At 39.6% G+C, this 13,408-nt stretch overlaps 1 protein-coding gene across 2 annotated transcripts in view; it reads left to right on the forward strand.

Annotated features, from left to right (window-relative positions):
- The window catches only part of LOC142490408 (retinal guanylyl cyclase 2-like), a 140,568-nt gene that overhangs the window by 47,858 nt on the left and 79,302 nt on the right, over positions 1–13,408 (forward strand). For both annotated transcript variants that reach the window (XM_075592666.1, XM_075592667.1), the window contains exon 6: positions 9,212–9,308. In XM_075592666.1, coding sequence (XP_075448781.1) covers positions 9,212–9,308 — 97 coding nt within the window. The remainder of the gene's footprint in view (positions 1–9,211; positions 9,309–13,408) is intronic.

The raw sequence follows: 13,408 nt of genomic DNA on the forward strand, positions 1-13,408 counted from the left end.
GGTTTTATATGCATTTGGCGGGGTTTTATATGCATTTGGCGGGGTTTTATATGCATTTGGCGGGCTTTTATATGCATTTGGCGGGATCCGGTGACTTTTATATGCATTTGGGGGGGTTTTATATGCATTTGGCGGGGTTTTATATGCATTTGGCGGGGTTTTATATGTATTTGGTGGACTTTTATATGCATTTGGCGAGGTTTTATATGCATTTGGTGGGATTTGTCGGGGTTTTATATGCATTTGGTGGGATTTGGCGGGGTTTTATATGCATTTGGCGGGGTTTTATATGCATTTGGTGGACTTTTATATGCATTTGGTGGGGTTTTATATGCATTTGGTGGATTTGGCGGGGTTTTATATGCATTTGGTGTTTTTTTTAAAAATATGTATTGGTTTTTATTTTTAATATGTATTGGGTTTTTTTCCCCGTGCGGCCCGAATCTGTTTTCCTTGGAGCAGTTGGGCCCGTCTCACTTTACAAGTTGTGTAGGCCTGCCCTACACACAGAAAAAGAGAGGAGAAAAGTCCAAAGAAAGAGAGATCCAGAAACCTGCTGTGCTGTTTAACTAGCAACATCGAGCATACTTTGTGTAGTATATGCAATTCCCAAATATCTGGCCTGCAACGTGAATACTCGCCATCTTAAAAAAAGAGCATTAACACCATACCGGCATTAATATTGGCCTATTGGACTGCTACATTTTACAGTGGGACTATATATGGCTCAATAGCGCAGCTTCATTCTTTATTGTGTAATGTGTGTGTGTGTGTGTGTGTGTGTGTGTGTGTGTGTGTGTGTGTGTGTGTGTGTGTGTGTGTGTGTGTGTATATATATATATATAGAAAAGGGAAGTTACTGCTGCGCTAACTTGGATACCTGGATAAAAGAAGGTATAATTGTCAAGGATATTAAAAGACATAGGGGCCTATGCAGAGAGCAGCGAATTTTAAAATTGGCGAGTTTAATAAAAAGTAGCTTTTTTGGAGAGTTTTATTCTCCATATGCAGAAATGTGCGAATTCTGCTATGTTTAACATGAATGCGTCTGGCGAGTTTAAATTGGCGAGATGCGCGCTGCAGAAATGTGTTAAAAAAAAATCGCGCCTTTTTTTTCCCTTTGCTATGGCCGCGAGCGGCAGCTTCTTGCCAACTTTTTCTGGCGAGGCAAAAAGGAGACAATAAATTGGCGCGAACAGCCGCTAGATGCCGTTCGCGCCTCTCTGCATAAGGATATTTTTAAAACTGGCGAGATGGAGGTTCTCGCCAGCCGCGAGGCGAGTTTTAGAAATAGAAAAAAAAAATTGGCGCGTTTTTCGCAACTCGCCATTTTCTGCTGTTTTCTGCGCGATTTTCTCCAAAAAATGGCGAATTTTCAAATAGCGCTGCTCTCTGCATAGGCCCCTAAATGACAGTGATAACAGAATTTAATACCAGCATACCACATACAAGGACAGACAAAAACTACAATGGACACAACACAAGAAAAAGAAAAAAATGTGAAACAGGGAAAAAATGGGGGGGGGGGGATGGGGGTGGAATGGGGGGGGGGGCCCAAATGAATGGAGAGTGTCTGCTTCAGCGGTGGGATATCGCTGCCAGTCTTCAGGACCAACCACTTTCCTCTTCAATATATGAAACAGAAAGAAGACAGCGCGGTTCCCATAGTGTATTACTGGGTAAAAATAATTTATTAATTAATGCTGCTAGATTACGGACACTCACAATGTATAAAAAGGTAATAAGCAGTAAGGGGCCTATGCAGAGAGCAGCATTAGAATAAATTGGAGAGTTTAAGAAAAAGTAGCTTTAATGGAGAGTTTTATTCTCCATATGCAGAAATGGGCGAAATCCGCTATTTTTAGCATTACTGCATGTGGAGAATTGTAAATGAGGAGATGCGCGCAGCTGAAAGGGAGAAAAAAAAATTCGCGCATTTTAATTTTTTTCCCTATAGCCGGCGAGCTCCTGCTTTTTGCCAACTTTAGTTGGTGGAGAAAATTGACGAAAATCGCGCCAAAAACAGCCGCTAGATGGCGAGCGCGCCTTTCTGAATTTGGATATTTTTCAGACTGGAGAGATGTAGTTTCTCGCCAGCCGCGCGGCCAGATTTTCAATTAGAAAAAAAAAATGGCGCTTTTTTCCTACCTCGCCATTTTCGGCTGTTTTTAGCGCGATTTTTGCCGGAAAATGGCGAGATTGTTAATAGCGCTGCTCTCTGCAAGAAGGCCCTAAATAGGAATAACTTGGCTCAACCCCTGAGGAAGTCGCATGCAGCGACGAAACACGTAGGGCAAGACCTATTTATTGACTCTATCTATTTGGAAGTATATCTTCTATTTCTTGGTGATTTCTCATCCCTCTACTCCCCCATCTGAGCACTGTTACTGTGCATACTGAATTGCGTCCGGACCCTGTGACGTCACCCGGTGAGCAGCTATCGCGAGATTTCACAACCAGGAAGCTACCTAGTGCGCGCGCACATTCCTGGTATCCGCGGCGGAGGTTACCAGAGCAGCTACACGTGGATCGGCGCATCGAACGGAGGAACGGGTGATGAGCCAAGTTATTCCTATTTACTGCTTATTACCTTTTTATACATTGTGAATGTCCGTAATCTAGCAGCATTAATTATTTTTACACAGTAATAAACTATGGGAGCCGCGCTGTCTTCTTTCTGTTTCATATATATATATATATATATATATATATATATATAAAAAAAAATATATATATATATATATATATGTATATGTATATGTATATGTATATGTATATGTATATGTATATGTATATATATATATATATATATATATATATATATATATATACAAAAGAAGAGAAGCGCCAGCTCCATAGCATAATACTGTAAAATAGAAATGTTTATTTAAACATGGAGTAATCAACAGGACCTATACTCACATGGTGGGTAAAAACACATTCGATTGAGACAATCTGTGACTGCAGATAGATGCCGGTATGTGGACAGTCAGGCAGGTAGCCAGGACATGGGGTCAAATCCACCAGATGAGGGAGATAGTAAATATTGAGTGGTGAATCCCACACAGTCCCCAAAGTGACCTTTCAATGGAACTTCAGCCGAAGCTTGGTACACAGCCGAAATAACAAAACTTGTATCAGTGTCCAATTATTTCCGGACCTAACTGTATATACATATATACATATCTACACAGTTAGGTCCGGAAATAATTGGACACTGATACAAGTTTTGTTATTTCGGCTGTGTACCAAAATAAATTCAAGTTACAGTTAAATAATGAATATGGGCTTAAAGTGCAATCTATCAGCTTTAATTTGAGGGTATTCACATCCAAATTGGAGAAAGGGTTTAGGAATTACATCTCTTTAATATGTAGCCCCCTCTTTTTCAAGGGACCAAAAGTAATTGGACAATTGATTCAAAACCTGTTTCATGGACAGGTGTGGGCTATTCCTTCGTTATTTCATCATAAATTAAGCAGGTAAAAGGTCTGGAGTTGATTCCAGGTGTGGCATTCGAATTTGGAAGCTGTTGCTGTGAACCCACAACATGCGGTCAAAGGAGCTCTCAGTGCAAGTGAAACATGGCATGCTTAGGCTGCAAAAAAAAAAAGAAAATCCATCAGAGAGATAGCAGGAAGATTAGGAGTGGCCAAATCAACAGTTTGGTACATTCTGAGAAAAAAAGAACGCACTGGTGAGCTCTGCAACACAAAAAGGCGTGGACGTCCACGGAAGACAACAGTGGTGGATGATCATATGATCCTTTCCATGGTAAAGAAAAACCCCTTCACAACATCCAGCCAAGTGAAGAACACTCTCCAGGAGGTAGGCATATCATTATCGAAGTCTACAATAAAGAGAAGACTTCACGAGAGCAAATACAGAGGGTTCACCACAAGGTGCAAACCATTCATAAGCCTCAAAAATAGAAAGGCCAGATTAGACTTTGCAAACAATATCTAAAACAGCCAGCCCAGTTCTGGAACAGCATTCTTTGGACAGATGAAACTAAGATCAACCTGTACCAGAATGATGGGAAGAAAAAAGTATAGAGAAGGCTTGGAACGGTTCATGATCCGAAGCATACCACATCATCTGTAAAACACGGTGGAGGCAGTGTGATGGCATGGGCATGCATGGCTTACAATGGCACTGGGTCACTAGTGTTTATTGATGATGTGACAAAAGACAGAAGCAGCCGTATGAATTCTGAAGTGTATAGGGATATATTGTCTGCTCAGATTCAGCCAAATTCAACGAAGTTGATTGGACGTCGCTTCACTTTACAGATGGACAATGACCCAAAACATACTGCAAAAGCAACCCAGGAGTTTTTTAAGGCAAAGAAGTGGAATATTCTGCAATGGCCGAGTCAATTGCCTGATCTCAACCCGATCAAGCATGCATTTCACTTGCTGAAGACAAAACTTAAGGCAGAAAGACCCACGAACAAACAACAACTGAAGACAGCTGCAGTAAAGGCCTGGCAAAGCATCACAAAGGAGGAAACCGAGCGTTTGGTGATGTCCATGCGTTCCAGACTTCAAGCAGTCATTGCCTGCAAAGGATTCTCGATAAAGTATTAAAAATTAACATTTTATTTATGATTGTGTTAATTTGTCCAATTACATTTGAGTCCCTGAAATAAGGGGACTGTGTATGAAATGGTTGCAATTCCTAAACGTTTCATACAATATTTTTGTTCAACCCCTTGAATTATAGCTGAAAGTCTGCACTTCTATTGCATCTCGGTTGTTTCATTTCAAATCCATTGTGGTGGCGTAGAGAGCCAAAATTATGAAAATTGTGTCAGTGTCCAATTATTTCCGGACCTAACGGTATGTGTACACTGGCGACACACTTTATTCGAGCTCGGCTAGTCCCACGAATTCGGGTATACCCGGGTGTATTGAGGTTTGTGACTGTTTTCTGCCCGAGTGCATTGAGGTATTTTCCAGGCAGGGATTGAAGCATTTTATTCCCGCTGGCTGCAATACTGCACAGTATATATATATATATATATACTGCATTACAATTCATGAATTTATGCCATCTGGTAGACACGCGAAGCATTGCAGCCTATTAAATCCTAATCATTATCATTTAACAGATCAGCCGCCCGTCAGCCAGGCATGAACCCAGGCTGGGAAGGCAAATGCAACGGGGCTTGTCAGAGGTGAGGAGCGGCGCATTCCAGGTATCTGCCAGGTACATACTGGGTATTTGCTCGAATAAAGTGTGTCGGTGCAGTATATATATATAGGAGAGTGCCCCTTGCTATAGCCTCTCCACTGGCCTCAATACTATAAGTCCTGATAGGAACAGGCAGTGTTTGAGTTAAACTTCTGCACAGGGCCTAACCTGCAGTTGCAGCCTGGGTGGGTACATGGTTACCGTATCGGGGGACAGGTCTAACCGGCATTTGGAGTGTCATAACTGGGGAGGGTACTGACTGGGTCACATGCAGATGGTGTGATGCCTGTCAGTACCTGGATCTGCCCTGTTATGTGTCGGGTTTGCAAGCCACTCCCCTGGGTATTAAAGCATGCACTCCATCAAATTGTGTGTGTGTCTTCCCTCCCTCAGTGGAGTGGGAGTGATTCCCCCTTGCTCCATCAGGGGTGAGGGAGTAGAGGAGTGACTCCTAAGGCCTCAAGCCTAGGGGTCTGCTCCAGGGCCTGTGGAGGAGAAAGACTGTATACAATAAAGATCTGGTTGTTCCCACCACCATGTTTGTTCCTTGGATGGGGAAAGAGAGTGCCTCTGGAGACCATCCTGCCTGCCTATGGAGACCATCCTGCCTCCATAGGATGGAGACGCTGCACCCTACAACCCAGAGGAGAAAGCCTGTTCCATGGTGTTCCCACCTAACAACCGCAGAGCCCTCAGTCTCCTGGAGGACCTGCAGGTGAGCACCAAGCACCAGAAAGATATGGTAGCGGACCAATCTCCCTTATATATATACTGTGTTGGAAGGTGGAATTAACCACCGGGTACAGGTTAAAGTACTGGTTAATATATACCCAAGTCTCCTTTATTGGTCTGGTGGGTCTCATTATGGGGTAGGAAGGGAGGTCATACTCAGGCCCCACCATAGCACAAATAGACTTTGGATAATGAAGGGTTACACTAGTTTTCCAGTTCATGGATTAATAACTCAAAGTTTGCTCAACATAATCAGCAGTTTCAATAACAATAAAGGTACCCGTGCAGAATAATCGTCATAAAATCTGAAGAAATACCCATGTTTCAACACAGAAGTGCGCTTTATAGCTACTGCGGTCCAATATAAGGTTTTCTAAGGTGAAACTCGCAGTAGATTTGTTAAACAACATTTCTAACTAAAATGTTAAGAAGAGAAAGTGGTGCTAACGTGTTCTCCAATGATTGCTTGTTGTATGATGTATTCTGGACTAATCTCTGGGATTTTGCTTTATGTTTAAATTGTTTCCAATCATTTATGACACAAAACTATAATTACTTTGTGGTGCTCAGCGAAAGGTTAAGTAGTCAATACTTTTGATGTGACATGACAGTAGAAAGTACAGGTAAGATGCCTTAATTATTATGAGCTTGGATGCTAAATATATATCCAAGCAATATTTATTGTGTGGGGGCTCACTTGCAGCTGTACAATTGAAAATATTCTCTTAGACAACAACATTCCTTTGTTCAGAGTATACATTTTGTTTTTTGGTGATGCCATTATTGATGCATTATCTGATGTGAGAACAGACTAAAAGGACACAGTAATGCAGGCTGCCAGGTTTGTCATACGTAGAAGGGTATAACCCTTTTGTGGCCATAGATATCTGCAAGTGCATTTATTATCATTAGAGCACAAACATAGGGTTCTCAACCCCTAATAAAACTTCTCCACTCTCTGTGCCCTTTGTATATAGTCTACAATAGCAAGGGAATAATACACATCCAGAATATTTCAAGACCTGTTAGTAGATTGCAGGCAATATATAGCTTTGGTCTCACATACGGTAAAACCTGTATATGACTGATGATTCAGGATTGACAGACTTTGTCACAATTCAGACGTGTTTCCAAGCAGACTAGGTAGTCCTCGGTAATTGATTTGGTTCATGATGCATTGCTTCTGCCTGTCCACTTCTTTTCCTCCGGTTGCTATCGTAGGGTTTTAAAATGGCCAGATCCTTGCAGCAGACTCTTCCCCCATCTGGGACATTTTGGGGTAAAAGGTTTTCATGATGTTGCACTTCTTTATGTAGGCTTTGAGGACATCCTTGTAGTGCTTTCTCTGCCCTACTCTCGAGCATATGCCATGACTAAACTGGGAGAATAAAACTGTATTAGAAGTATCTTCTTCAGGTGTGGTTAATGATCCTTTTCCAGCATTTTGTGGTGCCTCATGTACGTTGTTCACATCTCAGCTCTGTACAGTAGGGTGGGGATCACAAATGCTTGATAAACCATAAGCTTGGTTTTGGATCTGATTCTGTGATCTTCAAACACCCATTTCCTCTGATGACTAAAGGCTGCACTTGTACATCTGCGGCTATGTTGAATTTCTTTTTATATGGAATGCTCAACATTCCCCAGTCTCACCTTAAAAATTAGTAATTGGAACTGAGGACTAACCATTGAGGGGCTGTTGATGGAGGACCTTTGTTTTCTGAGTGTTACGCATTAGTCCAATTTTGTCATATGCTTTTGTAAAGACGTCGACAATTATCTGAAGCTACGTTTCTGAGTGAGCACACACTACGGCACCAGAAGCATACTGGAGGTCAATGATTGAAGTCAGGCAGTCTTGGATCTTGATCGGAATCTGCTCAGGTTAAATGGCTTACCATTAATTTTGTACTTTGTGAATATGGCATTTATTCGCACAGATGAATATTCGGAGCATGGTTTAAAAAAAGAGGCATATTTGCATACCTTCGTTCAAATGTACGCAATGTCGCCGGCTGCCACTACATGCACATTTGATTTATCCAGAAGTTCCAGACCCTGAATTAGGGACTTAGAGAGAGAGAAAGAGGGTGTGGGGGGTTATAGAGGGGGGAGAGAGAGAGAGAAGGGGCGGTGGGAAGAAATGTTAGTACCATCCCAAGTGCTATATATATCCTCTCAAACACACCTTCAAAAAACACAGACACACCTGTGCACAAACAAAGAGCACACCTGAGATACCTGCGGTATAAGCTAGTAGGAGCCATTTAAACATACGTACTTTGCATATCCTATTAGCATATATCTCCCCCCCCCCCCCCCCACCTTCAGCAAAACCCTTATTCTAGGGTCTGGAACGTCTTGGCAAATCACATTCTAGGTCGAATGATAGACAGCAAGGTCATACTGTACCTCTCCAGTTTCCACAGTTGTACTTGTCACCTGTCTTAAAGATTGTCACAATCATGGCATCTCCAAGGATTTCCATTGTCATTCCATATCTTCAACATGAGGATGATCTCCTCCTCCTTCAAGATTTCAGCAGGGATTCTATAAATTCCAGTTACTTTGTTCGTCATCTGTTTGATGAGTTCCTTTACCTTGTCAAGGTTTGGAGTGATTACGACCGTGTCTCTAACCGGGTGTTTTGAGATGGAGTTAATAACACTCTTATCAACAATAGTCTCGATTGAGAAGGACAAAATGCTTCTTCCAATGAGTGTTGAGGGATTCCTTCTCCTTGATCTCCTCCACTCTCCTCCATCCTTAGGTCTCAAGAGGGGTTATTCCTGTGTGCTCAGATCATAGATGGTTTTGTTAACAGTGAAAAAGAAATGCATATCCTGGATGTTTGCCAGATGTTGAATCTCCTTAGCCTTGTCTTTCCACCATCTGTTCTTCATGTCATGAGTCCTCTTTTGACCACTGCCATGGCTTGTTGATGATATTATTTTCCTTGGAGTTTGTCATTTTGTCAAGCACAAAAAAACCTTGCACTTGTGCTGGATCGAATCTTGGATCTCCCAGCCATTCACATCACACTTTAAAAAAAACTAAAACAGCCATTTTCAATTTGTATCTGAAGGGAAAGTTTTAAAGAAATGAAGCCACCACTACTGATTAATATATAAAACCTGTTAATGAGCTGCTACCACCGAGCAATAATTGTTTGAAATTCTTTTGCCTTAATTAAGGATGCATCAATACTATAAAATTCATGTTTAAATGTTCTGCTGTTATTCTTATGCCTTAACTTGTGATCTGATTATTGTGATTCTTTCAGGCATAGCATCCTCCAGATCCAGTTGGTTAAGGGGCCTAACAAAATATTATTGTCTATGGATGACCTCACATTTATAAATCCAAAACTGAGTATGAAGGTAAGAATTTTGTCACGTCCATAAAATAATTTGGCAACAATAATGCATATTAATATTTATTAAACATTCCTGGACATTACACAAAGATAGACAGTGACCCAATCTTTGAGATCACAGCACTGATTGAAAATTGTGTAACTGGTGCATGTGTCCATAAACTCATTGACCAAGAAACAGCTGCTTTTCTAGTTAAGGAACATTCAAGTAAACCTGTCGTGTATTTATTACCCAAAGTACATAAACATATCTGCAATCTGCCAGGGAGACCTATAGTCTTCGGCACAGGCAGTGTACTTCAGCCCTTATCATTGTTTATTCATGGTTACTTACAACCTACAGCACAAAATGTGGACACATGCATCAGGGACACAGTGGATTCCCTAATTAGGATACAAAACATGAAGGATCTAGGACCATTGGACATACTATGTTCTTTAGATGTTCAGAGCCTCTACCTGGCGATCTCTCAAGGAAGGAATTTATATAACCAAGGAAGCATTAAAGTCAACAATGATCAGTAATTAATTGTGTAGTTTATTGGAAATAGTTTTGACTAAAAATTACTTTAGATTTGGAACAGATTTCTATATGCAGACGCTAGGGACAGCGATGGGAGCCAACATGGTGCCTTCATATGTAAATATTTACATGTAACAGATTGAGGAATCAATCTTTTTGACAATTTCTACATACTGTACAGCCACTTCATACACTATTGGGGTAGCTATATAGATGACATATTCTTTATATGGACATCTGACGTGCAATAGAGACACTCAATAACCAGCTAGAATATGCTAACACAATTCATCCCATGATTACATTTACATTAACTTATGAATTACGTAGCATTAGTTTTTTTAGATGTACGGGTGACAAAATTAGGAAGTGAATTGCAATCTGATACATTTGTTATGCCCACAGACAAGAATGTGCTTTTGGCAAGTTGTTTTCACCCTAAAAGTACTATTGTGTGGTTACAATTCAGCCAGTTACTGAGAGCACAAAGAACTTTGATCTCTGAACAACTTATGAAAAAAATGCAGTTTACGTACATGATGCAGAAATTTTCCAACAGAGGGTGCTCCATGACAAAGTTTACTTCTACACATGAAGCAGTGAAGCAAATTCCATGTCAAAAGGTTATTACAGTAAAAATTCCCTTTAAAAAACAATGTGCAAAATGCATTCAATTTGTTAGCACATAGCCTTTTCTTTCAGGAAAGGTTAAGAATATAGTCTCCAAATATTGGTTTATTTTACAAAGAGATGAGACATATGGGCATTTATTTCAAATCAAATCACTTTTTACAATACGTACAAAAGATTTAAAAATCTCAGTGATTTTTTTTTTTTAGTAAAGGCTAATTGACCTCCACTGGAAAAACAGATTTTTGTCCAAACCAAAGAATGGATCTTTTCTGTTATTAAGCTATAGCCAATGCAATAATATAATAAAAAGAGATACATTTAATCATCCTTTTACTGGTAAAACTATGACAGTAAATAGCTTTTTTTTACACATGCCTGTACTTTTGTAGTGTATGCTTTAAAATGCCTTGTGGTCATCTATATGTGGGTCAAACAATTAGACCAGTGAAACAGAGAGTGTACAGTATGAGCACAAACAGGACATACTGTATGTAACAACAATGAAGATTCCCCAGTGGCTAGACACTGTCGAGCCAATGGCCACAATATTTCCCAACTTAGGTTTTTAGTTCTGAAACAGGTGTCCAGCTCTAATAGTGGGGTAGGGGGGTGGAAGGTGACAGACAGAGACACGTCTGATCCAGTGAGAGGCGTATTGGATTTTCCAGTTAGGAACAATAGCACCAGCAGGTATGACTGAACAATATAAGTTTAATGCTTTCTATCAGGGTAACCTAGAGAGATTTTTCATGGGCCCACTATGAGGGAAGCATGTATCAAAATTATATTGGTTACAGAGATCACGGCTATTATAAGTAAGATGCCCCAATAATGGGAAGGTTATTGTAACAGGGATTTTACCCTGTCTAAAAGGCTGCCAAAATAAAGTATATATTTTGCTGATGAGTCCAGCAGGGAGCTGGTTAATTTCAGCAGGAGTTAATTGACCAGTCTCCACCTGGCTTATCAAGCAGGCTTAAAAGCCACACACTGCTTGAGATCTCTAGCACATACGTGTCCTTCTGTCTTTTCCCTCCCTATTTTTCTAATTTTACTTTCGGTTCCCTGTATATAAATACAGACCAGCTTTTTTTTTGCTGGATATAGGTTATATTTCACACAATTTTGTTTTTGGAACTTGTTTCTTTGTTTTGGACACATTTTGATCTACTGGTATTTTCCTTGGATCTACTAGTACGTTACTACAATAGGTTCTTCCCCATGCTAACTGTAAGGTCACTTGCCAATCGGGAGAACATTACATACCACAAGATATAAAATATAATACGCGATTTAGCAAGAGAAAATAAACCTTTTATACTATGATCTATGTCCCTCCTGATACTATCTAGTCCCTGAAACCTCAACAAATTAAGCTACTATCCAATAGTTGATTAGATTTGGGCTTTTTAGTTCCTTTTCTCATCATAACCATTATATGTGTTATATTTCACACAGATTAGTAGTTGAATATTGATTTTGTCTGAGGCTTGTGGTATAGTGCTTTATACTAGTTCTATATATATTCTAAGTATACCTAATGTATACATAATATTTTTATATATTATTTTATTTTTATCTTTGTATGTTTGAATTTTCATATATTCACTGATTTATTTTTGTGTGTTTTTATTCCAGTTAATCATTACTGAAGAAAATATAAAACAAATTATTGAGCACAACATAGATTGTATGGCTGACATATTCAATATACTGGATTGATATTTACTTAACAAGCTAAATGCCTTAGGGTCCCTGTTAAACAGCAAAATACACTAAGTCACAGTCATTCAATGATTTTACACAGGAATGAGTTGTTGTTAAAATCTAGCATCAATATGTGTTTTCTTCAGTAATTATGGAAAGATTGATTAAGCAGTTTATCACCCACTGTTTGTTGCTTTTGCACTATTATTGCCTGCACAGTAACATGTGCTGCTAGTATCAGAGTCAATACAGGTAGTCCTCGCTATCCAACGTTTCACTTTACAACAAATGGCATAACCAACGCTTTACAGTGCAACCCTAAGGGCCGTTTTTCGACACCGGAATGCGTTATCCAACGCTCACCGCCACTGATTAACATGGAACTCACTTTACAACGGTTTCACTATCCCAAGCTATTTCCAGAACGGATTCCTTTGGATAACCGAGGACTGTTTGTACATGATTTACAGTTTATATGAGTCTTGTTGCCCAGTTACCACATTTTTGTTTGTTTGAACAAATACAATGTTATTGTTTTCTCTCTTGTGCTGCCAGCATCATCAATGAGTTAATACTTGACTCTGAGACCATATGAGGGATGTTGCCTAATTACCATGCACTTTTTTCACAAATGTAACTTTATTGTCATTCAAGTCACAATGTGTTCACTTTGAATGTTTTACAATGACGTCATGATTTGTGTGGCGCAAAATTGAAGAGGTGAGCTTGCGGCCTCCATACTCTTTAAGAGAGTAAGGAACACGATACCTATTCACTACACCTGACGAAAGGAAGTGTTTTCCTGTGCCCTTTCTGCAAATAAATACATACTTTTTGAATGTCTTGAGGACTTGGGTGAAATGTTTTTTCTGCGTGCAGAGGGATTTCTGTTTATAGGCCTACATGTCAATATTTATCAGCATTACATTTTTTAAAACTGATTATGAGAACATGAAGAAACCGTTTTAATGTTAATAAGCATCTTTAAATCCGAATGGATGCTAATGGGGGGCGGGGCGGAGCGGAATTATAGGATGTTAACCTACTTTTTTATATTGTATATTTTATGATCACAGGATTTGTGCATTTGGAAAGCTTAACCTATGCCTATCACTGTAATAGTTACTGCACACAGGTTATAGTTTGCCTTCAATTAAATAAAAATAATATATATATATTTATATATATATATATATATATATATATATATATATATATTTACCTATTTTTAGAACCATGAC

This window comes from Ascaphus truei, chromosome 3, assembly GCF_040206685.1.
Source record: "Ascaphus truei isolate aAscTru1 chromosome 3, aAscTru1.hap1, whole genome shotgun sequence".
Lineage (NCBI taxonomy): Eukaryota > Metazoa > Chordata > Amphibia > Anura > Ascaphidae > Ascaphus > Ascaphus truei.